Source organism: Rhipicephalus sanguineus, chromosome 8 (genome assembly GCF_013339695.2).
Source record: "Rhipicephalus sanguineus isolate Rsan-2018 chromosome 8, BIME_Rsan_1.4, whole genome shotgun sequence".
Lineage (NCBI taxonomy): Eukaryota > Metazoa > Arthropoda > Arachnida > Ixodida > Ixodidae > Rhipicephalus > Rhipicephalus sanguineus.
In genome coordinates, this window is record NC_051183.1 from 17,987,086 (window position 1) to 18,013,237 (window position 26,152).

The 26,152-nt window shown below is 43.7% G+C and overlaps 1 protein-coding gene across 2 annotated transcripts in view; it reads right to left on the reverse strand.

Moving 5' to 3' along the window:
• Window positions 1-6,622: 6,622 nt before the first annotated feature.
• LOC119401491 (fasciculation and elongation protein zeta-2) overlaps window positions 6,623-26,152 on the reverse strand; it is a 44,754-nt gene continuing 25,224 nt past the window's right edge. For both annotated transcript variants that reach the window (XM_037668338.2, XM_037668337.2), the window contains exons 4-10: window positions 15,939-16,047; window positions 14,574-14,732; window positions 13,285-13,390; window positions 11,693-11,934; window positions 10,768-10,843; window positions 8,849-8,914; window positions 6,623-6,868 (exon numbers count right to left, since the gene is read on the reverse strand). In XM_037668338.2, coding sequence (XP_037524266.1) covers window positions 6,852-6,868; window positions 8,849-8,914; window positions 10,768-10,843; window positions 11,693-11,934; window positions 13,285-13,390; window positions 14,574-14,732; window positions 15,939-16,047 — 775 coding nt within the window. In that variant the 3' untranslated portion in view covers window positions 6,623-6,851. The remainder of the gene's footprint in view (window positions 6,869-8,848; window positions 8,915-10,767; window positions 10,844-11,692; window positions 11,935-13,284; window positions 13,391-14,573; window positions 14,733-15,938; window positions 16,048-26,152) is intronic.

Sequence of the window (26,152 nt, forward strand, 5' to 3'; positions counted from 1 at the left end):
GTTTTACACACAAGAAAGTAAACATTTTGGACGCACAAGAATCGTGTGCTTCAAGTCCTCTGTCCTGACGGAAGGTAGGATAAATTGCACCAGCCGAACGTCGGAAAACGCGAACAAATGTTCAATAAACCAACACTGCTACAAACTGCTAACTCCTACGCAGTTGACTCCTCGTACACAAGACAGACTATCCGGTTCAAATAAACCACACGACACAATTTAGTGGTAATCAATGGAGGGTCCAACACATTGGAAAATGAGGGGGGAGAGGGAGAATGTACACACACACGTGCCTACAACTACGTTTGGTTTCATTGCTGCCTATGAAGGTTTCCGTTGTGACCTGCTATGGTCGCATCGGTTACAAGTTAAGCCTTTTGTTGCTTTGCTGCAAACGGTGCTTGAGGATTGCACGAGATAGCGGCACACCGACGACTAACGGTTCAGGAGGTGATATAATAAATCCTGTCGCTGTACAGCAATGCCATTCACGGCCGTTCGCACTCGCTCACTCATTCACTCAACGTATAATTCTTGACAAGACTATATTTTGGCAGCTGCACTGGAAGCAAATGAACAAAACTGCAAAAACCTGAGTAGGGCACACTCATCAGTCTGTCCAAAGAATGCGAAACGAGACACTGCGCTTGGACGAAGGCAAGTTCTTCGACAATGCTCAGTATTTATAGCCATAAACGAGAAGAATGCTAAGTCAGCAACAAAGTGGTGGCACAAATTTTGTCAGCTCTCGAGCCTCTTGTTGAGCAGGATTTAACTTGAACTGTGAATGTTATCGGGTCACCAACAACGCACCTACTGTGTTGCTCCATCACCTCTGTATGCAGGTGCATGTCAACACAAACCTGTTCTCAACATAGGGCTCAAAAGTCTGGGCTACTTGGTAAATATTAAAAGTTCAAAAAATAGCGCGAAACACACGAGAAAATTGCTAGAGCTCATGTCGTACGTTTATGTGCCAATAACTGTCTTGCATGTTTCGTGCTATTTCGACCTTTTAATAGGAGTCAAGCAACGATGTGCTTTCCATGAATCCAACATCACGTGTGACAGCCAGATAAAATTAGAAGATTCCTGCACAAGTGCACAAATATTGCATGGTGAAATTATGCAATACGCAATCTATATGTATCTGAGATGTCCAGTTAGATGTAAAGACGTGGGACGTACAATACTGTATGTCATGTAATTTGTATCCAATCTAAACTTTCAAAGTGGCTAAAATTTTACAGTGTGTCATTACGAAAAAGTAACTTGCCTGTCTGCGAGATTTTGTGAATTTTGTAACAAAAACTTTAGAACACGCAAACACCTGTTTTACCATTTGATGCAAATGTCCCGTAAAAATAACAGCCAGATCTCAAGAAAACCAATCTCTTAGCATGTCAGCCATATGCTTTACCTTTCCAGAGCAAATTTCGCTTACCCTGATTCGTCAAACAATAAGCTGCGCCAAGAAACAATAAAGCTACAGCACGTATTTCCTTTCAGATGTATCACGAAACTGCAATACCAGAAGACTGGACAGGCCCACACATTTATGTCAACGTGCACACTGCTAGACACTTGTAACTGGCGAGGGTAGAGTTTTATGTACAAAAAATAGATATGCGAAACCATATCACGAAACAACATACATCTTGTGAAACGCACGTGCTGTGTGGAGAACACCGCATAGTTTTGCGGATTTGGAGGAGGGTGACGTAGAGTTCAACGTCAGGCTTTAAAAGGTTTCGAAGAATACTTACACAGATAAGCAGACAAACTCTACAAGCGGCGAAAAATGAAAGCACACCGATGATACCATCAACACATGGTTGCAGAGAAAATGTGCACTGTTCAACAATGAAAGAATGCGCTCAAGAAAACGCCGTAAGCGATTGCACGTGGCATTATGCTGTACAAGCTCATGTGTCGCGCGTCGTAATCGCGTCGTCAGCTGAGACAAATAGCGCCGCAAAGAAAAGACGTCTTCACCAACATGATCGCAAAGCTGCAACAGCAGCACTGACTTGCTTTGAATCGACGTGAAGAAGTACTTCAGTGACTTGCGTCTCTATAGCAATTCCGATTCACAAATCATTCCATTTTCTATCGCAATAGCATGCAAAGCTCACAGGAACGTTTGATCAGCCTGAATACAAAGAGCGTCAAGAGATTGATTTCACTAACAAGACTATATATATCATTTATCTAGAAAAAGGTGTACAATGATCATGTGGTGAAAGTTTTAGCTGTAGCAGGAACTAATTATTAGTGGTTGCTTTAGACATTTCTTTAAAGCAGTTACACCACAAAAGTGCATTTTAGAGGGCAAAAGAAAGACTTAAATTTTAGTGATTCCAAAAAAAAAAGTTGGTTTGAATACAAATATGCCAGGACAACGCATAAATGCACACCTGCCTTGTTGTTGAATGTTGGAACTTTCAGTGCAAGTATTATTGTCAAAATACAGTAATGCACACAAATAATAGCATACTGTGTTGTCAACTGCTACTGTGCACTCTAAAAATGATCATTACATGAATACGCCATTGTCAAAAGCTTGACGCTTTCTGCATTCAATCTGTAACCGCGTATTTCTTTTTCCTTTTTCGTTCACACAAACTTCAGCTTGTCTCATTTGTCCAGTAAGCACAATTCTGGAAGCAAACACTTCGTAAAGAACAGCAGAACACAAGAACATCGCAACATCACTTCTCTGCTCCAATTTACTCGCATCGTGAGACGCATTTGAATGCACGGCCTTTGCAAGAAAGACACTCAGGGTTTCTGTCATGATTCGAGGTCTATATAAGAGACACCAAGAAGTGCTTCTGCTAAAGTGAAGATGCTTCACTATCCACGTTAGCTAAGCCGGCTTCTGGAAGCAGTTTTCAATGTAGAAGGTTGACCGTAATGCCAAGGAGTATATTTGTCAGGGACATCATTTCACGACGTTCAAAAGCGGCATTACTGAAACACATGGTGAATAAACTTTTGAACAGTTGTGTGCAACTTCAGAATCTTGTCAAAAAGCTTTACCTTCTTTTTTTTTGTTATTCCTCACATCTGTCATCCCTTTTCGCAGTTTATGCGCATTTATGTAAAACACATCCGTAAATCTGAGTGGCATATTTTATTGTAACTTAAAGTTCTTAAGTAATTCATGAGTGTTCATTTGTCACATTGAACGAGGTTGCCCCTATATTTGCTGAAGAAGAAACAAAAAGCACTGAAAGTTTAGACACAAGAAACAATATTGCTTTTGCAATCTTTCTAAAATGTAAATTTGTTCAGGCGCATTGTAACAAGCAGCAAACATTTCTGCTACAGTCAAGATTCAAGGACCAGTACATGACATGTGAGTGAATGACTGACAAAATCATGCCAGAGTCAACAGAAACAATGTCCAACGATCTGGGCACTATGATTTTTCAGTTTTGTTGCAAGACATGCGAAGACCTGAATGACACCTGCGAATACATATGTGTCAGCAAAAAGCTTGCTTCTACATGTTATGATTTAGAGACGCTCAAAAGCTTAAGGTTTGAGACTTACATTCACACTTCAATCAAAATCTAGTGAAGCATTTCTAACAGGAATGCATTCAAAAAGCCAATTCTAAACTGTAATTTTACCATTATAACGTACAGTAAATTCAGCGGACCCATGCAAAGAGAGATTGAAGCCGCCTATAAAGTCCTTACACGTCGCTATTTTTGAACATGCGACTATGGCCTAGTACATGGCTTCGAACTTACACTACAATCAAAGCACGCTAAGTGCTGATGAGTGCAATAATATCCAGATGATTTCGACACACAACCCACCTTTCCAGCATTTAATGTAATTGACTACATTCTCAGAATCTTCGAGTAAACAGCGAATGAAGATTACAACCACATGTTAACACAAAAAGCAAAGACTAAAAATTCTTGAGATTTCGTACCCTGTAAAGAATTTCAAAACCATTGCACCTTGCTTGCTTCACAATCACGTGGCTGCAGATGCACAATTTCACAGAGTTTCTCACTTAAACCCTGAATGTATAATAGTTGAAATTATACAAAAGCAGCAACGTCAGAATATAAGCTGCACAAAAGGTGTCACTGCCTTTGAATCAGACTCAACATAAAATATTTTGTCAGACTCAGTAAGTTCACAGTCTTAGCGAGATGTAGCTACCGAAAGAACATTGTTTGGAGTCGTATTCTTCCAATCTGGGAATCGTGATCAAAACTTGCAATCATTTGATTAATCAGCGTGAGTGTACAAATTTCCAAGATCTACAAGCAGTTTTACTAGCATTTTCAAGCAGTTTACTCAATGCCCCAAGTTGGAAGAACGAAAAGCAAAAACCTTCACGCAGAGCATTAGAATGAAAAGCTTTCGTGTAAAGAGAAGCTCAGTTTTTGTCCCTCGTAAAATCAGGTATAAAATCTTCCATGGCCAACGATAAAACAGATACGACAAGGGGTAAAGCCGAGAAAAACAGGCCACGAAAAGAATAAAGTTGTACATGTGCAAAAAACATGAATAGAAAAAACAGACCCTGGTTAAAAACAACACTGATTCAATGAAACAGCCGGGCCCACGCCGTGCAACGATCACTTCCGCGACCTATTCTTTAAAGTTGTCATTAAAAACATATAGTTTCTTTCATGCACTGCAACACTCAACTGTGAGCTTGGTGCATTGATTGATTCTAAGGACGTCACTGCGGCTATGCTGCTGCACGTCCTCCTAGAAGGCGCAGTGCAGATGCGAAGCATTCAAAGCAAACGCGTAAAATTCAAGTCTCAACCTCAAGAGTAGCACCAGAATGTGTCAAGTGGCTCAAACAGAGTAGTGCAACAGTTACAAGAAGATGGCCCGACGCTGGAGAACTCTAGGGCAAGCTTCAGTGGTAAACACACAGCTAAGACAAAATGTACATGCTAGAAACATGGAGTTGTCTGTGTGTGTGCACCCCTTTAAACTCTGACATCATGTCATACCGACCAGCCTGAAATTAGACTCTTTTTGTTTAGCAGGTTCAGAGAATAGCAACTGTGAGAAAGATTCGTTTCTCCGGCCCTCGTTAATACAGTTAAACCTGCATATATCGAACCCTCATAGATCAAACAGCTGCAAAATCCCCCACAAATATTTTCGATACGTAGGAATTGCCAACAGTACCTATATATCACCTATACCTATAACAGTACCTATATATACAATTGTTTTGTGTTCCCCTTCTGATTCGGTATATTTGGGTTTGCCTGTTAAGTGAACTTCTTCACAGTAGGGACACAGTTATGATGTGTGGCCGACACACACAGCCACACATTAAAACGCAAGTGCTTCCGGTGTTTCAATCTACACAAGCCGTCGACAACGCTCCCAGGAGTGATTGTTCCACGGCGTGGCTCCCGCATTTGTACACTCCAAATAAACTATATATAAACACCATACAGCTGTCTCTCAGCGCACATGAAAAAAACAAGTGCAAGCTCTAAAACAAGCTCAAGCATGAAAGACACCTCGCAAGTAAGCACGAAACCTAAGTCCAACGGCTCGAGTTGACTATGACGTGGGTGAGAGCTGCGTTGCCATGCCGTGCCATACGTTCAATCTGACACGCATGAAATGCAACCACGATTTCGAGCTATGCGGGTCAGCGACACCAAAGATCATTGCTGCCCTGTTCGAAGTCTGAAAATGATGCTCTAAGAAGTAAAAGCATCGCACAAGTGGTAGCCATGATAGTTAGACTGTTTCGAGATCCTTTGCTATAAAGTATTTGCGAAATTCAGTTTATGGTATGGTGAAAGAAGGAAGCATGCCTGTCAACCCTAGACAATGCACTTAATAAAGTAATGAGGGGTGCGTGTAGATGTGCAAGTATTGCCATTTCTCGTAATTATGTGGATGTTACTTCATTAATGCTCGACTGTAAGGTTTTTCAATGAGTGCCTTGGACACTGTATTATGTGAGTAATGTCCACCTATTGTTTCCGGTTATACACCTGGAAAGACTGACAACTGTATCAGTCGGTGGGAAATTTTAAAAGAAATTTGTTCTGACAATGAGAAACAGAAACTGTGGCTGGCAATATATCTCTCTAGAATAACCACTAGTTGAGGCCAGTATGAAAGCCTGTGCCCCCTTTTTTCCTTTTTCAAACTACAGCCACAGAAAAAAAAAATGCTAAAAATCTTCATTCAGTCAGTGCTTTCGATTATTATGGTACAAAATCAGTGGCGTAGCCAGGGGGGGCACACCGGGCCCGTGCCCCCCCCCCCCCCGAAATTTTTTTTTGCTATTGCATACTGAGCCCAAAATGATACTTGACCACATCTGCCTGCCCGGCCCCCACTACAAATCAAGGAGGTGCCCCCCCCCCCCCCCAGAAAAAAATTTCTGCCTACGCCCCTGTACAAAATAATTAACTCGAGGACTATGACACACTGATTTTAACATTACGACAACACCTCATCGACATAACCTTGACAGTTACTCACAGCAAAGGGTCTCCAAGCAGTCTTCTCACAACGTCAAGTTTGGCCCGAAGCAAAAGAAAAAAAAAAGATCTTTCTTATGAGTAACCCCCACAAGTGCACTTCTGATAATAAATAAGTCCGCACAACACGTAGCGCGAACAAAGAGAACAGTGACGTCGTAAAACCCTAGCGACCAGTTTTCCCAGGATGACGTGGCACAAGCGCTTTCTCAGACTTCAGCCTTCGGTCGCCATCGTTGGATGCCAACCTCGTGATGTGCGGGACGAGAGCCGAGGGCCGAGGTCGGCGCCAGGGTGGGCCGTAAGAATGATCCAGAAAAGGCGTTCGCTTCTCGGCGTCACCTTGCTTTACGTCGGACATAAAACTGCAAAATGTAACGCAGGAAACCCTCTTATTGAAATTGAAATTTTATTCCGCAACAACGGCATGTTACAACTATGACAGGTAAAAGTTATTCGAACAGCTCGAGGGGCCCAGACCCCCCAGTACACAGGATCGCAAAGACGCATGTGGCTAAGTAAGCACAACCTACTACTAAGAGAAATGTGTATGAGTTTCAGAACGTGGTTACAAAAAAAAAAGAAAAAGATCAAAATGCCGGCATATAAGAGAGGTAGTCATCACATCACATAGTTATACAAATTCTAATCGCAGTTGTTTTGGTGATATACTGGATATGTTAATGTTATGTTCCTTTATTATTAATTAGAACTAACAGACAAGAAAGCAAAGGAATGTTATAGGAGAAGTTATTTGTAGTAGTTATGATGTAAATGGAAAGAAAGTAAAGTGGATGAAAAGATAACTTGCTGCCAGCAGGGACCGTATTAAATTATCCGTATTAAATTGCCCGTATTAAATTATCCTGGAACGCCTACCACAGGTACTGTTGCGAAGTGCTGGCTACGCCGTATTTTATCATTTTGCGAATTAGCGAAGTAGCCACTACGTGTCTTCAAGGCAATACGCGCACCTAGGGAGTTACACACTTTGTTGATGTTGATGATAATCAATTGTAGGTGTGCCTTTAAACCACCCACTCGTGCGATTAAGATGGTGTGACGCCTGGTGCGATCTTACGCTTCTGCCACGCAATATTACATTTTTGAACGCGACTCCTCACACTAATTCATGCCTGTCTAGGGTTTTTTCATAGGGATGGGCGAATATTCGGCCGTTTCGAATACTCGAACGAATATTACAGTATTATAATTCGCTTCGATACGAATTTAGATTATTCGAAATTTCGAAGTATTCAAATGAACGAATTATAGTATACATTTAAACGCACATGACCCCCTGTAAAGGTGGTTTCACTGCAGCGTCTGGTTGCTGTGCCGTGAAACAACCCATCCAGGAGCAATCTGCACTGCTGCGAAGCCACACTTCAAGGTTAAGTGTACATATTTTTTAAAGTTTAAAAGTGTGTGATATGGGCTTATATGCTATCAGTATAGTAATTTTTAAATCGTAACGTCCACTTATAACTTGCACCCTATTCAAATCTTGATACTATTCAAGGCTGCTTCCCTTCATTTCAAACCACAAAGTGACATTCACTCATACCTAGATCCAATCCTTAAAAATATGTGCAAGGGTCATGACAAAATGCTCATTTTTCGTTAATAATATGCAGTAAATACTATTTGAACTATTCGATTCAAAATTATTCGACCAAATCACTATTCGCCCATCCCTAGCTTTTTTTATTCCGAAGCGGTTTCAAGCACTGGCGTGGCTCAGTGGTAGAACACCTAACTGCCAAGCAGAAGGCCTGGGTTTGATTCTGGATTAGACTCTTGATTTTATCCTTTGCATCAATCACGATTTTTCACTCATCGACAACGCTGACTTTTCGCTCACGGACGACACCAATTTTACGCTCACAACCAACAACACCGATGCCAACACTGATGTGGGACTTTCAGTGAAAAGAGCTCTTTAATGAAACTGCTTTAATATAATGAACACAAATATAATTATTAACAGACAAAAAACAGTAAATAAAAATACTGTTGCTCCATCATCACACTGTAACAGATAAAAGTTCCTAACAAATTATGATACATAACAAGCTACTGTATATGACAAAGTGGAGAAATTGCCTCGCCGCTGTTGCAACAAACAGAGAAAAGTTCATAATTACTAGATATAGCAATGTAAACAAAGAAACTGTCTAATCCCTCATATAGTGTAACAAACGTTTATGACGAATTACCGGACATAAGTTCATCTGTATGCTCACACAGCATTGGTGATGAGTGACAACTTATGATCACCAACACTGTCTCATATGCTCTGTTCCACATGTGCTATATTCTAATCAACATGGCTGGCCACGCACCTTTCAGGATGTAATCTGTCAAGAGCGTCGGCACTGTGGGACTGTCATCATTGATGGCGTGGAGAACTGCAATTGAGAACAAGCAAAAGAAAATGACAGTCATACTTGCAAGTGGCGATGACAGCTTCGTTCAATAATGCACGGTACTGCTGTGTAATTAAGTGTTGGTTGTAAGAGTTTGTGTAAGGCTGCTGTGTAACTTAAGAGTTGAAATGTGCAACAGGTGAGTGCCATTAGGGAAGATAATTCATCAGAAAAATTACAGCAGCATTCATCTCGCGATGGCCGTCTATAAATTTACGCAAGAGCATTCGCACATTGAACTTTTCAGATTGGTCCATGTTTGAATAATGTCCGGGTCACCAGAGTCGAGAACCGTGGCGTTGCAAAAGAGCCCCAGAATAAGAGAACCAGTGTAGCGGGATTCTAGAACAGAATGTCAATCACTGTTTTGACCACGCCTTGGGCGTACACCACCTATCTTTATTTTCCTGTCTTTCGCAGAGAGCATCAATGTGCTGAGAACACCGGCCTTGGCATGCATGTGTTGTGGCTGCGGTGGGCACTACAAAACTACATGCACATTTATTCCTTTAATTCTTTATTATTTACAAAAACTTCACAGGCTACATGTAGAAGTATTATGTGAAGGGGACTAGAGAATAATTTTTAGCAAGAACACAAAAGCAAATACAAGGAATTCAAGAATCAGGTGAAACGTAAGAGATATGGCATAACATAGGTGTAACATTGCAATAATAAAAGACTTAGTATGTGTTATATATATTTGCGTGGACCACATGACATAATTACATATTGAATAAACATGAATTCAAGTGATCATATAGTTAGCATAAGAGTCATAAATGGTAAGTACTTTATTTCTAAACGCAATGTGGTCATGATTCCAGACTATATCATAAGGAAGGTCATTACATTAAATATTTGCACTTGTTAATGCTGCTGCGCTAAAGGCTTGGCTTTTTTTTAAATTTCAACTTCCATTGTATATTTCGGAGTGCCTTCAACAAATCACGGGATGGTGAATTTGGCAGCAAGGGCCTTTCAAACAGTTAATTTCCACATGTGCAAGTGAGTTTATAAGTGACACAAACCAAGGCATTTCATTATCAAAGTTTTTCCCAAGTGCATTGGGTGTGTGGCTTTGTTTTGTATACCTACGCACGAATGATGTCACGATCTAAAAACATGCCTATCGGAACAACTCCAAGTCACACAACAAGCATGCAGTGGGGATATGCTAGGGGATTGGAACTGGAGCATGTGCAACTCATTTCTTTAGCGACACGTATTAGCATGGGCGTCGGCAGGGGGGGGGGGTGCAAAGGGGGCACCTGCTCCCCCCTCACTAAGCCGCACCAGCCCCTGCCCCCTCCCCCTGCTCTCCAACATGGGTTCACACCCTCCCAGAAAAAATCCTACCAACACCCATGCGTACTAGCACCGTTTCCCAAACTAACCATGTACACCCCACAGCAAAAGTTTGCAGGACGTGAAATGTTCAAGAAAGCTATGCATACTCTCATTCGTCTAGGAACGTAGCTTCCAAATAAATATTCTAGCCTGTGGTTGGTATTGCGGCCTATACAGTCACTATCTAGATTAGATGCTGTACACACTAAAGAGCACAAATTTGCATTTGTTGTAGAGCCAACGTCCCATAAACTTTTGCTGTTGGGTGTACACATAAGCATTACTGTGTGTGATGTCAGCACTCGAGGTTATGAAAATTTTGCTGACATGTAAGAAACATTTCAAATAATAAACATGCTTATCTGACATGAATGATCTTCTAAGGAATTGCAGATTTAGTGAGAAAAGTCTTTTTTGCTGCACTACACCGACTCATTCGTGCAGTGTTTGGCATGACACACATGCAGCTTGATGTGGTAACTTACTTTTGATGAGGATCTGTAAGGAGGCGTTGTTTGGAGAACCCTTGTCGACATTGTAGGGAATCACCGTAGTGAGATACTGCGTAGCAAAGAATGAAAGAAGCCAGAAATACATCCCATAAGACTAAGAACAGCTCAGCTAGATAACTGATCACCAAGCCAGTGCGCAGATGAAAAGTGAAACATAACGTAAAATATGCAGACCAATGCAAATCAAAAGAAGAGTAGGAAACAATGCAGCTGACCTAAATGAGAGGATGAAAGAACAGAATCAAGTCTCACACAGCACAAGGAGAAAGAAAGGGCTTGCGCAGGAGTGATTGTATGAATGCTGGCATCACTAAATCCAGAGAGTTCATAGAACCTAGTCTTCGGAAGAGACAACGTTTCGGACCATTGCCTGGCACGCAGTGCATACATTGCACACGCAGTGCAAGTAGACATTGCGTGCACTGCTATGGTCAATCAATTGATGAGCTGCATACATCACTCGCTCTGTACAACTTCTTCTAAATTTCCACATCAGCTATTGTAATCCCTGTGAATGAATCACCGTATGAACCTAAACAACCTTCCCTGGCCTTTTCTATGTGACTTGTGTAAAGCGAAATGCTAGAGGCTCAAATACTGTGTGATTTCTGTGCAAGTTAAGGAGCCCTAGGTGGTCGAAATTATACGGAGCACTCCACTATGGCGTCTCATAGCCTGTGTAGCCTTGGGACATTAAACCTCATAAAACAACCATCAACCAACCGTTTCTGTGCCACAGAGCAGTTAACCACAACCTGATCTATGTGCCACATTTGCTTGTTTCGCAATGGTCAATTCCAGTGAAGGGCCCTATAATGAGGTTCAGTGAACATTTCGTGCCACATAAAAGCCGATTCCCCACCTTCACTCCCTTACAATTCAACGAGACGCCACACACCTTGGGTTCGGGTGCGCTATGATAGTTGGCTGGGCGCCCCTTGCGCCGGTCAATGTGGAAGTGCCGGCGCTTGTTCTGCACGCTGAGCAGCAGAGAGATGAAGGTGTTCTTGAGTTCCTTCTCGTACTCGAGCTCGTCCCGCAGAGCCAGCTCCTGGATGAGCGTCTCCGAGTGCTCGCGGATCAGCCGTTCCAGCTCCACCAGCACCTCGTTCAGCTCAGCCGTTGACAGCGTCTTGAGCCCTGACGGAGACAAAAATGTTATCCAACACATTGGCACTGTTCCTCGTGGCAAGTTTTCTTTCGCAGGTCAGTTTTGCAGAAGCCTGCGATGTGGGGGAAGCATTATAAAGCATAAAATGTCAAAGTTTCACCGCAATGGAGAGGCAATGAACGTGATAACAACAACTTGCACTGTTATACGAAGTTAGGCTCGCAGCGATTTTTTTTAGCACCCGATCTGGCGTAACTAAAGAAAACACCAGCATAAGAAAACGTGTCTGGTGCCATGAGTGCAGCGACATTTGTGCTGCTTATCGCTTTAATGCAAACAGCCCGTAAAAATGCATGAACACTCTGCTGGTCCCGCTCAAGATAGGGTGCACAGTGACTGTGTCGGGCCAATCACAGTATGCAGTTCCTGCTGGATTATTAAAGTAGCTGACTGGGCTCCTGCCGGTGCCACACAGCCACCCATGGGCCTTTCGCATGATGGAGGACGGCCGGTTCATTTCATCTTTGCTTGAGCTGGGATCGTCAGCTGCCCTCACTAATTTCACTCACACAAATAAAATATGATGTGTGTGGGCAACGTTATCGCCTTTGGACACTATATGGAACCTCATGGCAGTGCTGACGACCATGGCAACAATACACAATTGCTATAGCAATAAAAAATACACTCTACATTAACTTAAACCTACAAGAAAACATATGTCGGCTTCCCAGAAAGAAAGTTATGCAGCTTTACAACCACCTTTACATGAAATCACTTACAGCACCTCAATCAAGGCATTGCCACTCTAGTTCTTAGTATTTTCTCTACTTAAATAATTGTTAGAAGACGACTCAACCTATGGATTGAGCTTGAATGAAGACAATAATGCAGCTGTTAGCCACCGTTAGCCAATAGTTAGCTAATAATAGCCAGTCCTGGTAGCACACAAGTTATTGCAGTAGCATCTTCAGAAAAAACTTGCCCAACTTTCAACCCTTGTTATTGCAGTAGTTCAATTCAGTTAGAAATTATCGTTGATATCACATTCATTACAGAGAGTGGCTAGTGGAGGCCCAGGAAGGCATAGTCCTTAAAGAAAATTGGAACTGCCTTTGTTTGTTTCTTCTTTTTTCTGCTAGGTTTTTGTGCTACAACCACAGACACAGAGGAATCATCTTTTGAAATCTCTTATGCTTACTGCAAGAGCGAGAGTCCGATAAACAAACGCGTTCTTTTCTTCAGGAATCCACTTCACAAGACATAGTCAAACACACTAGACATAGTCATCTACACAGAAGACGTAGTCATCCACACACGAGGCATAATCATATACATACAGCACATAGTCATCCACACACAACACATGGTCAACTCACTTTCTCCATAGACGAGTGACGAGATAGCATTTTTGGTCATGGTATCATTGGCCGTCTTCTCCGGGGAGCCATCAGGTGATGGAACCCCTTCCGAAGGGGCGGTCTCCTGAAGAAATAAAAAAAAGACAAAAAAAGAGAAAAACGCAGATATTCAGTAAGAGAAAATATTTACCTTGGCCACCGCTGACAGGGCTTGCAGACGTTTTCCCTGGAGATTATTTTTGGAATTGTTTCATGGCTCCTCCAGTGCAAACATGTCGGCGTTTGCACGTCAGCAACTACTTCGCAACTTCTGCGAGCACTTTTAAAGGGTCATTAAAGAGGAATGCTGTGTTTGAACTGATAACATATTTTTTAATAAATTTATCGGAATTCATTGGGAGCAAGAGGCTAATTATTAGTAGGAAAATAGACAAGACCCAAACTTCCTAATTCTGAATTTCACAATGAAGCCTCGATACCCATACATCTACGTGACATCATAACTTTCAAATTACTTTTTTTTTTTTATTGAAAGGTACGTGTGGTAGCAATATGTTCTAAACACTTGCCAAGTTCATTCTATGGCTCCGTCAGAATACTATGATGTACGAAGACAACTGACAACGAAACGAGGAAAGGCTTTGGGGAAATCAATTGACTCAGGTTTGGAGCCAATTGTCAATTTGGAAAATCAACTGACTCAACAGATTTAAGAGGGTGTTGAGGCAAGCTTGTTAGTACGAATCCATTAGAATACACAGCGCTTAATGAACACAAACACATGGGGCAAGAACGAGGACGGGTGCTGTGGGGGACAGTGCCCGTCCTCGTTCTCGCCCCATGTGTTTGTGTTCATTAAGCGCTGTGTATTCTAATGACTCAAATGACTCGACTTAAACACAAAAATAAGAAAAAGCGACATGCAAGCACGCAAAAAAATCCTCCACTGCAGTTGGAGGCAGCCAAATATATATGCTTTCTGCACTAGACATGTGGTGCTCAATGAACGTGTGGTGCTTGACAAAACCTTAGTGACAGAAAGAATTTGCTGACCCAGAGTATGAAAGGATCCACATTCGTGAACCTTTCCACTGGCAGTGAGGGAAGTAAGGATGTCTGGATTGACAGATGTCGAGAGAGAGAGAGAGAGAAAGTAACAATCGTGAGTACAATGAGAGATTACCGCGGTGATCATCTGTTAGTGGGTACATTACGTTCATCCACAGTACTCTTCTGTATATTTCTTTGTTTCCGTGAGGTTAGGTGGTTCTGTCAAGTGATCGTCACACCATTGGTTCCCTCCCTACCTGCATGATCTCGTCAATCTCCTCAAGCACCTGCTCGGCTGTGAAGATGGGCTCCTGCTGTAGGCTGGACAGGATGAGCGCGTGAAGGTCCAGATCCTTGGCCAGCTCCTCTTCATCATCCGAGCCATTGTCAAGTCCACCATCCAGCCTTTCAGACTTCTGCAACGAGCAACCGGGCCGTGTTTGTTTGTGCAGAACCAGTCATTGCCCGTCACTATATTCACTAGCAATACAGAGGCTATTTTAGTGGCAATATGCAAGTCTAACCATAAAACCAGACCATCAGTGTTCACACAGAACCATTTACTGCGTGATTACAAGACATGACACTATGGCGGCAACCACTGTAGTAAAAGCTCAGAAGCTGCGATGTGCGTTCTTCTGCATCTATCTAATGTATGCACATGTGTGGGGAAATCCGTGTTAAAAAATACAAGTTTATTTCGGTGTTACAGTTGGTTGGGTTGCCCTTCGTCTTGATAAAGGATAGTGCCATGCTGAAATGTCATTACAAATATGTTTTTCAACATCGATTTGCTTACATATCAGAAGTTGCCAGGAACTTGCCAATCATATCTTAATGAAGAAGGGGACAATGAAGGTAGATTACTTATAAAAAGTGCAACACATGGACTTCACGAGCTGACGACCATCTTTCAGCCACTTATCTCACTAGAAATATGCCGTAAATAGATTTCATGTCTCTCTTTTCCTTGTAACAACATACATAGGCGATACACATGAACACACATACATTCTAGTAAAGTACCCAAATCCAGCATACAGTCAGTTCTAGTATGTCAGCTTTTTTTGATAGTGTAAAGTTAATTTTATTACAAGATCTAGCACTTGTAAAAGGTCGCAGGCGGAGTTACACAGCTGAGCCTGGTCTTTCTTTTTCAGGTGCAATTTAGAAAATTCAGCCAAGTACAGTTTACATCAACAAAAAATCTACACCAAAAGAAATTTTGAGTTATGGAATATGTACACATGGGTCTACTATTAAAGGGAACACCTGCATGTGGAACACATCCGGATTTCGCTCTCTTGCAAAAGCGGCATAGATATAAGACTTCTGGTGGTTGATAGCTCTGACTCCTTTCAACAGACGTGTGCAGTGCATGGCCAATGTTTCTACATCCACTTGCAGTCGGGAGCCATCAGTATATATGGAAGGTGCCCATTTCAGTGTTCCCTTTAACAGTAGACCATACTGTACGTCTAGTTTGTGCACTGCCAATTTTCCTTGCAAGTATGAACCAATTGCTCGCCCAGCATAAAGTTTTATTGTACATTAACCTTTAGAGTGTGCAAGAAGCGAGGCACTTGGGTTGGTGCTGCACAAAAATATGTAAACCGTCTCACCACTCGTTCATTCAGGTTGAGCGCTGGCAGCTGCAGTTTCCTGGCGTAAGACTTGGACCAGTCGATGGGCAGGATGTTGCCAAAGTTGCCAGTGATCGTCCACCAAGTCCTGGTAAAAAACGAAAAGAGCCAACAAGATTGGCTGAGTAAACAAAGGCAATTCACTCTCCTGCATATTCAAATACTGTGACATTGTGATACGGCAACCCACAACTTAAGTTAAGGAGCAAACTTTGGAAAATTGTGTCCCAGGGAACAAATGACACTCACAATACAATACGACAATACAACAATGAGCAGAGTCGTCAGTCATGTAATCAGTTCTGTGCGACACATTTGAATGAAGCTTAGGCTGCTTTCTGTACTAATTGTTGCTTCAACAGTGTGTAAAATTGGGCTAGTTGGTTTAACTTCATTGTTTAAACAGCGCAAAAAGACGAAGACACGAGAAGGAGGACTACACAGGACAGGCGCTGGACTAACAACTGTTGGGTTTATTGAGCAGAAAAGAATAAATACACGTAATGAAGTCCCGACTTCATGAAGTGATGAATATTTTCAAAGACAATGCCCTTGGTTTACGCTTCACGTCTGAATTGCCAAACAATGGTGTCATTCAGTATTTAGACCTGTGTTTGTATGCTGGGCCGGAGCATCTATGCTGGTGCTTTTCGCCGCGCTCAAAGAAATCGCTCCTTAGTTATTGTTCTGGGCATTCAAAGATAGTTAAAAACGGCATTGCCTACAATTCGCTAAACTCGGCACTTACAAAGTCGTGCTATCATAAAATTGAAGTCAGCTTTAAGGAACAATTAGCTAGGCTAAAGAATGCTGGCTTTCCTGTCTCAACCCTATCGTCCATTTCGCTGAAGTTGCTAAAATCATTGAAACTGTCCGCATCTCGAACTGGTCAGCGCACCAACGCCACCAAAAAGCCAAAGAATGTTGCTGTGATCCCATATGTCCATGGGCTCTCGCATAGGCTCAAGAAAATTGCTAAGGGCTATGACGTAAATGTTGTTTTTTCTGCGCGTGGTAAGGTTGGAAGAGCTTGTGCCGCGATAGACAGGAAGAAGAATGGCCAGTCACGGAGAAATTTGTGCTCTGTCAATCATCGTACCCGATATGTATCTTGTGCATGTGGTGTAGTGTATGACATCCCGCTAACTTGTGGAAAGAAATATATTGGGCAGACGGGTGCCTGCCTTAACGAGAGACTACGCCAGCACAATAACACTTTAAAAGGCACGCCTACTTCACATTTATCTGCTCATTGTCGTTCTTGTGGGTGTAAACCGTTGTTTAATCGCACGCATATCATCTTCAGGCACGTTGACCAAAGGTCTCGTGAAATCATAGAAGCCTTTCACATTAAGTACAACAATGATGTTTGCATTTCCACCCCATCTATCTGTCTGCATGACTGCGAATTTAGCCTGCTTGAAAGATGTGACAATTATCTGTAATGCGATGATGCGCACGCAGTCGGATTACGTGTATTTATTCTTTTCTGCTCAACAAACCCAACAGTTGTTAGTCCAGCGCCTGTCCTGTGTAGTCCTCCTTCTCGTGTCTTCGTCTTTTTGCGCTGTTTAAACAATAATTGTTGCTTGTTTCATATTATTTTCATTTTCGCTGTCCAATTCACACATGAAAAGGCTTTTGAGATTATCAATAGAACTGAAACTCCCTGCACGACAGAGGTAAAAAGTAAAAAGCCAGCAAAAGTAAGCACTTTTGCACTGAAAGCAACCTCAAATCAGCGCCTTTTATAAGCTGACAATAATGTCACAGACACATTATCGACTGGATACTGTCGAGCCTCCTACGACCACACATCGCTTCCATAGACCCTGATCAATGAGGTAGCGTGCTTTTTATTCTCTGGAGACAAAAGCTAAAGTTGAAGAAAAAAAATAAACAAACACGACTTAATTGACAAACGACACGTTTCAGTACGCTCGCTTCCGCAAGGGGGCGGAGCGATCGTTAGAGGGAAGAGAGAAAGGCATCGAGGTAGTGGAAAATAACAGAGAGGTGCACAGGTGGGGTGGTTTTCGAAGAGACGGAATACACTTCGATAGGAGGCTTGGCCATGAGGTGGGTTGGCGTCTTGCAGGACGCGCAGTAGCTTTTTTGGGGGGCACGCGGGCCCTTCGGTGCCCATGGTAGCTTGTAATGAGGAAAACAACCAGGGGGACTCTTTGACAGGTAGTATAGCCAAAAAACAGAGAAAAGGTAAAAGAAGGGAGAAGGCGCGTGTTGCAATTAGTTACATTAACATGCAGGGTGGCAGAAAAAAAAGGCAAAATGGTTAGAGATTGAGGGACAGTTAAACAAGGAACAGATAGGTGTTTATGCGGTTACAGAAACACACCTTAGAGACTTGGAAGAGCCACCACATATGAAAATTATGTTTGGGAAGGATGTAACAGGATCACATCAGAAAGGAGAGGTGGGGGGTTGGAATGCTAATTCATAGCAGAACAAAATGGGAGAGAGTGAAACAAACGTGTTCAGAGCACATGTGGGTTTCGGGCACAGTAGGTGGAAAGAAAACGTGGCTAGGTGTAGCTTACTTGTGGACAGGCAATAACTGCAGAGAAAAGAATCTGGAGATAGTGAAATGCATAAGCACCGATATAAAGAATTTGGTCATGATGCCGAGATAATCCTTCTAGGGGACATGAACGCTCACATTCATGACCTTGACGGATATTCAGACACCAATGGCAAGTATTGCTAGATCTCTGCGAGAACATAGTCTTGAGATAGTTAACGTGGGGCCTAAGTGTGAGGGGCAGATCACGTGGGAAGTCAGAAACAGGCAATCGAGCATTGATTACTGTCTCATGACAGAAGGAATATATGACAAACTTGGAGGAGATGAGAATAGACGAAGAAGGCATTAACAGCTTGGGTAGTGATCATAAACGCATAATATTACAAATGGGACATAAAATTGAAAATAAGAACATAGAATCAAAGTTTGGCAGCTCGTATCCTAAATGAAAACAAATAACAAATATAGCCGCAAGAGTCGAGGAAAAAGTAGACGAAACTACCAGGCAAAGACTGGAGGTATAGTGAGCTGCTACATGTAATCACGAAAGAAATGGAAATAGAGAAGAAAACTATTTGTTGGAAAGGAAAGAAAAAGCCAAAAAGTTGGTGGAACAAAGAAATCCGGGAAGCGATCGAGATGCGACGTCAGGCATCACGGGAGCACAGACAGGCAAAAAAGGAGAAGCGGCCACAGGACGGAAGTCAACCAAATATGGGAAATATATTTAGAGCAAAAATCCATTGTGCAGAAATTAGTCGAGGGCAAAAATTAAAGGTGAAAGTGAACGCTGGATGACAGAGATTCGCGAAAGAAGAAGGGCCGCGCCTAGGATATTTGGAGCCACCTAAAAGCGCTGGGTAGGAAGTCTGTCACAATGCAACAACATATGGTAGATGAAGGAGGAAATAAATTGTAAGGATATGAAGCGCTAGGTTACATCCGAAAGATAACAGCCGATTCGTTTAAAAGGTCCCCCAGGGGATTCCCCCGGTGAGTAAAAGTACGCAAAGGAGTGCAACCGCGAAGATGTAGTACTAGAGAATTTCAATTGGAAGAAGGCCGAAGGAAAAATTCCTAAGCGCACTGCTCCGGGCTTAGATGGGGTTCCCGTCAGCCTCATTAACGAACTCGGACATAACACTAAAGAAGCACTGCTGAAAGCCGTAGAAAAGTGCTTACAGGAGAGGGAAATACCAGACAGTTGGAGAAAAAGTAGAATGAACTTAATCTATAAAGGCAAGGGAGAAAAGGATAACATTCGCTCGTATAGACCGCTAACAATTACACCGGTGCTATACAGGTTGGCGATGCAGGCAGTAAAATTAAAAATAGAAGCGTGGGTAGAACAAAATGATATTTTGGGAGAACTTCAGAATGGATTTCGAATCGACAGGCGGTTAGACGATAATCTGTTTGTTCTTACCCAGTGTATAGAAATATCTAAAATAGAAAACAGGCCCTTATACGTAGCTTATCTAGATATCACCGGGGCGTATGACAACGTTAATCAGGAAATTTTGTGGGATATATTGAAGGAAGTGGGCATAGGTGACGACTGTGTACAGCTTTTGAGGGAAATATACCGAGGAAATACAGTTTGTATAGAATGGGAAGGAATAAGTAGCAAGGACAGCGTTGAAATTAGCAAGGGGCTGAGACAGGGATGCCCTTTGTCCCCGCTGTTATTCATGCTGTACATGGCGAGGATGGAAAAAGCGCTAGAAGGTAGCAACATTGGATTTAATTTGTCACACAGACAGGTCGGAGCGATGGTTGAGCAGAAGCTTCCAGGTTTATTTTATGCTGATGATATTGTCTTATTGCGGACAGTCAAGATGATATACAGCGACTGGCAGATATATGCGGAAGGGAGTGTGAGGCTCTAGGACTAGGATTTAGTGCAACAAAATGTGGATTGATGGTATTCAATGATCACGGAGACCATACGGTATTAATACAGGGCCAAAAAATACCGAGGGTAAGCGAGTACAAGTACCTCGGAGTATGGGTAAATGAGGGGGATAGATATATGGAGGTACAAGAGAAAGCATCGGTAGCAAAGGGAAGAGGAATGCTGCAATTATGAAGCACAGAGCTTTATGGGGATACAATAGGTACGAGGTGCTTCGAGGGCTGTGGAAGGGTGTGATGGTTCCGGGGCTTACATTTGGGAACTCAGTGGTGTGCATGAAGTCAGAGGTGCAATCAGGAATGGATGTAAATCAAAGGACGGTGGGCCGCCTCGCGTTGGGCGCTCACGAGAAGACGACAATGAGGCGGTAAAGGGTGATATGGGATGGACAGCTTTGAAGTGAGGGAAGCGCAGAGCAAAATGAGATTCGAAGAGAGGCTGAGGAAAATGAAGGAGAGTAGATGGGCAGAGAAGGTTTTCAGGTATTTGTATAGAAAAAGCGTTGACACGCAGTAGAGAAAAAGAACTAGGAGGCTCACCAGTAAATATACGGCTGGCAGTGCGGGCGATATGGCAACAAGGAGCATTAAGCGGAAGGTCAGAGAGGCGGAGAGGACTTATTGGATGACAGCGATGGAAAAGAAGCCGGCTCTGAGTAACTACCGAAAAGGAAAAAAACGAAATAAGGAGGGAAAGGTTTTATGATAATTCAAGGGGAAGCGCTTTACTGTTTGAAGCAAGGTCGGGCTGCCTTAGAACGCGTAGTTATAAAGCGAGATTTAGTACGAAGAAGAACAATGTACATGCTGCGGGGGAACTAAGGAAACGATGGAACATGTACTGATTGAATGTGGCGATATTCACCAGGTATACGTGTGGGCACGAGTCTACATGAAGCCTTGGGTTTTAGGGACAACAATGGAAAGCTGAACACGTCCGCGATAGAAATAAGTAAGAGACGGTTAGAGTATTGGTGGCAGAAAAGTAGAGATAAAGAACAAAAATAAATAATGGCGGAAAAATAAGGTCATTCTGCCTTAAGAGGCAGAGAGATGGACCGTGAATTTATATTTTTTGGTAGAATAACATAGATTTAATCAATGTAGATAAGGTATTAGGCCAACATGAAACAAGGAAGCTTTTTTTTTCTTTTTTTTTTCTTCGAGCCTGGTGGCAGACATGTCACCGCCCCGTTTTAAAGGGGACGCTCATAGCATCCATCCGGGGGCGCGGCAGCAGTGATCGACTCGGCCGTACCGCAACGCAAATCACGAATACAAACGCGACAGTGTACCAAGCACAAAGGAAAAAAACACAGAGACAGTTGGCGCCGAAAAAAAAAACGCATAAGCTTGGAAACCGCGCGCGCAGTGTGCGCAGTATTGATTGACCCAACGACGAGCGCGGTGCATAAATAGGGCCGACACCCGACCCGTCGCCGATGTATCAAGCAAGGCGGCGCCACTGTCCGATGTCGTTACCATCACTGTCGATCTGTGCCGTCTGCACGGAACTTCGCGGACTGGACGCGGAAAACGCGTACACCGTCACACTAATTGGGTGCAGTGCTGCATAAGCAACAAACGACACAGTCAATAATAATGGCGTAAGTGTCGGCACGGTTTATGGACCGCGATCAGTTTACACAGGGAAGGGCGGGTCAAAGGGGGAATCTCCCGGCCGCAAGGGACACTAACCAGCAATTAGAATACAGATACCATTCTGTTTCTTGTTAAAAAAATTCATTCGGTAAACGAACAATTTATGCCTACACTATGAGAGTGGATCGCTTGACCAGCGATGCGCGACGACCTAGTTTTCGCCTATGCTCAGAAACTGTCCCACCGAAAGAAACAAAACATTTCATATTAAATTTCACCCGCCACGGACGCACATAATAAACATTTAAAGGGACACTAAAGGCAAATAACAATTTATGTCAAAGTGAAAGCTCAATGTATGGCAACGTCTAAAGCGGCAATATTATCAACAGCAGTGCCCTACTTACCGAGAAATTAAGCTAAATGTATCACACGATGAGCGGCACATTTTGCAAATGATCCCGATGACGTGAGAGAGTTCGACTACAATTAATCACTCGTAATCAAACTAGCTGCAATAAAAAAAGAACCTTCCGTGCATCGAGAGACGTAATAAAATACTGCTTGTTCGTTTCCGTTTGATTCATGGAAAAAAACAACCTCTTTGGCGTTGCCATGGGGAACGGCCTGCGTGGTTCAAAGGTTCCATTTTCGCCTAACTGCGCTTCTCCCGGCACCTGCTTCGCTCACGCGGTCGCGTCTCAGTGGTAGTTTCGGTATCGCGTACTGCCGCGTGTGTTTTGCGAGCTCATGAAAGTCGCTCTGACGGAAAGTTCGACAAAATGCAGCATGCATGTGATGTTGCCGGATGCTAGAATGGCGCACGCCGCCAGTTCACACCGCCGCGCAGTGAAGGCGGGTAACGTTGGGCACGGCAGCAGTGACGTGAGAAACACCGCTTTCAGGCGGGTGATTTGAAGTGCGCTAACGCGATGCGGACCACTAAAACGTGATTTTATTTCAATATAAGCACTTCCTTGGCACAAAAGTAGCATTACGAGGTTTCTGGACCGTTATTTCAACAATCAACGTCGACTTAATATTCGCCTTTAGTGTCCCTTTAAGAAGCATATGGGACCCCTGAATTTTCTCATGCCCAATAACACATATGGAAGCATGCGGTTTTTCCTTACAATTCTGCACGAGATTAGATTGTTATCGGTCGTTTTTCATCAGTCGAAAAATGTTACAATGTTATCTCTTGGCGCAATTAAGACGCGCTTGCATGTATCGCAAACTTCTCGAATGTTATCGCATTGGTGCAAGAGAATAACAATCTCCGCTGTAATCACATATAGCACGTGTGTACGACGCGAAATGCGTTGTACGCATAGGCGTGCGCAAGAGGGAAACAGGGGGAACTGCCCTATTTCAAGGTTCCCCGTCAGGGGGAACTCCCCTGGTGGGGAACCTTTTGCACGCTTGTGGTTGTACGCAGAGGAAGGCAAACTCATGAGCCTACTCACTCAGACTCAGGTCGGGCCGTGAGTGTGAGTCCGGTTGAGGAAAATTTTGGTGAGTTTGAGTCCGAGTGAATCCTAATTAAGCGGAAGGTTTATTTCTTGAGTGAGTGAGTGAGCTCTACGTTTATGCCGACCTGTGGTTCTACGTACTATACCTTCTGGACCGCACGTGCGAGCACCAGCGAATATGCTATTGATTGCACGATATGCGACGCGGGTATAAAATAGGCGCCGCATTTGATTCGTCAGCAGCAGCCAGTGGCGTAGCCAGGGGGGCTGACACCGGGCCCGTGCCCCCCCCTCCCCCGAAAATTTTTTTGCCATGGCATACAGAGCACGAAATGGCACTAGACCACGTCTGCCTGCGTGGCCCCCGCTTCAGATCAAGGAGGTGCCCCCCCCCCCCCCCCCCCCAAAAAAAAAAAAAGAAAAGAAAAATTGTGCCTACGCCACTGTCCGCAGCACTTGATTGTCAGTAGTCACATATAAAACGAGAACGCGGAACGTGAAAAAAAAAAAAAGGCTTCGTCAACGAGTTTCCGGAACGATCACTCCGAAATGTCCCGACAACGGCGCAGCGGACCATTCCAAGCGTGCGACGAAACGTTGTTTTTCACAGGCAGCAGCAGCACAGAAGAGACACAGCGTTTCCTTCTTCTTCTTCTTCTACGTGTCGTTGTTGCAGTTGTTGATGGCGGTGCTACAGCACGCCGAAACATATGGTACTCAGGCACGCAACAGGCCAATCGATAGACGCAGTGCACAGAGCATGGCGTCGGGGTGTCCAGTCTCTCACGAGTCTGCACCAGAGGCCTACACTTTTGTACAGCAGGCAAAAACCGCTCTCAACGCGTATTCCCTCTTTCTCTCTCTCTCTCTCTCTCTCTTTTTTGTGAACGTTTCAAACTGTTAGTAACATATCCGCCTTTACTATAGTTTCTTTATGGCCACAGGGTGTGCGCGTGGGGGAGGAGGGCAGTCGCGCCCCCTAATAATCTAAATAGGGCGCCAATTGTCTGTCCTGACTCCAGTGCCTTTACTCAGTGGGGCCTGTCCTGTAATTGTTTAAAGAGCAGGGTTATGGTTACACTGGTTTTTGACGATAATGGCCGCCGAAGGTCCCGGATGTGGCATTCAAAGAACTGTTCCACTTCCCATCTTTACTTGGTAAAAAGAAGCGCAATAAACGGGACCATAAAAGTGAGACAGACAGGACAAGGCGCTTCGTCCTGTCTAATTATCTCACGTGTTTTGTCCCATTTATTGTGCTTCTTTTTACAAAGTATGCATCAACAACCGGCCCAAACTCCTAGTCTCCCGGAAAGCCGGGGCCCAAATGCATGCCGTTGTGAGAAAAACGTCGTCACTTCATTATTTTCATCTTTGCATCCATTGCGACGCCTGTTTTCTTTCAGAATCGACTAACGAGTTGAGGGAGGGGGAGTGAAATTTGAACCCCCCCCCCCCCCACTAAGGGGCACCCTGCTTAAGCCTATGTCTATGGCAACGTGGGCACTGACTAAATACATGAAGTGACATAAATGCTTTTTTTTTTCTACCGCGGCTGTCTACAACACGGCTATAGCATGGCCAAGCTAGCAAGTACACAAAAATAAAAGAAAAAGAAGAAAGGAAACAGTGCGGCACCACACACGTCATCAATTAACACGACGACAAGTTAATGGCGACGCGCCGTCAGTCTCCGGCCGCTTACGAGGAGGGTGACTCGCGTATAATGAGGAAACGTGTTCGTTATAGCAGTTACGCGCAATCATATACAGTGAAACCTCGGTGATACGATCACGGTTCTTACGAATTTCGGGGTGATACGAAATTTTCGTTGGTCCCGGCCAAGGCCCATTGGCCTGCAATGCAATGGAGTACGGTTGTTGCGAACCGATTTTCACCCCGCGACGTTTGATACGAACGTACGCTACCGCGTAGGTACGAAGAGGTGCTGTCCGCGCTGTCGCGGAAGACGCGCCAAGCACGTGCGGGCGCGGGAACGCAAGCGCGGGCATGCACGCCGCGCCACAATTCGTCAGAAGCGCGGTGTATGAAAAATACTTTTCTTACACAGTGGTCAGAATAAACTCAGTAACGCGTCGTAGCCTCAGAGATTGTGAGCGTTAATCTTGGAGGCTTTAATATGTCTTTGAGTGCTTTCGCGTTTATATTACAGATGCAGTTGGCGTCATGCTCCTCTTTTTAACGCGTCTACGCGTGCTGCCGTCGTTTTACTGTCTGTACACATGCATGCCACGTTGATGCAAGCAATGTCCTCGTGCATCAGACATTCTAAGGACCGAAACAAGACTAGGATGGTCTTGGCGAAGGAGCAAGGACTCACACCGTTGGGCCTCACAGCGACTGTTCGGGACGCACTTAAGCGGGCACGGCCGTAAATCTCTCGAAAAACATCCCCAATACCGCTGCGACAAGAAAATAATAACACAAGACCGCGGTTCTGAAAATTTCTGGGCTTCATCTATCGCATCAAAGCTCTCCTTAGGTTACGTGTCATGCAAAAAAGCATACTAAGGTTTGGAAGGGGCCACTAGCTGTCGCGGGTCACAACACACCTGGTTCATTAATTACACACGCGCTCACGGGCCGTATATTTACGAGTGCAGATATGATCGTTGACGTCTAAAAACTTCACTGGTAATCAT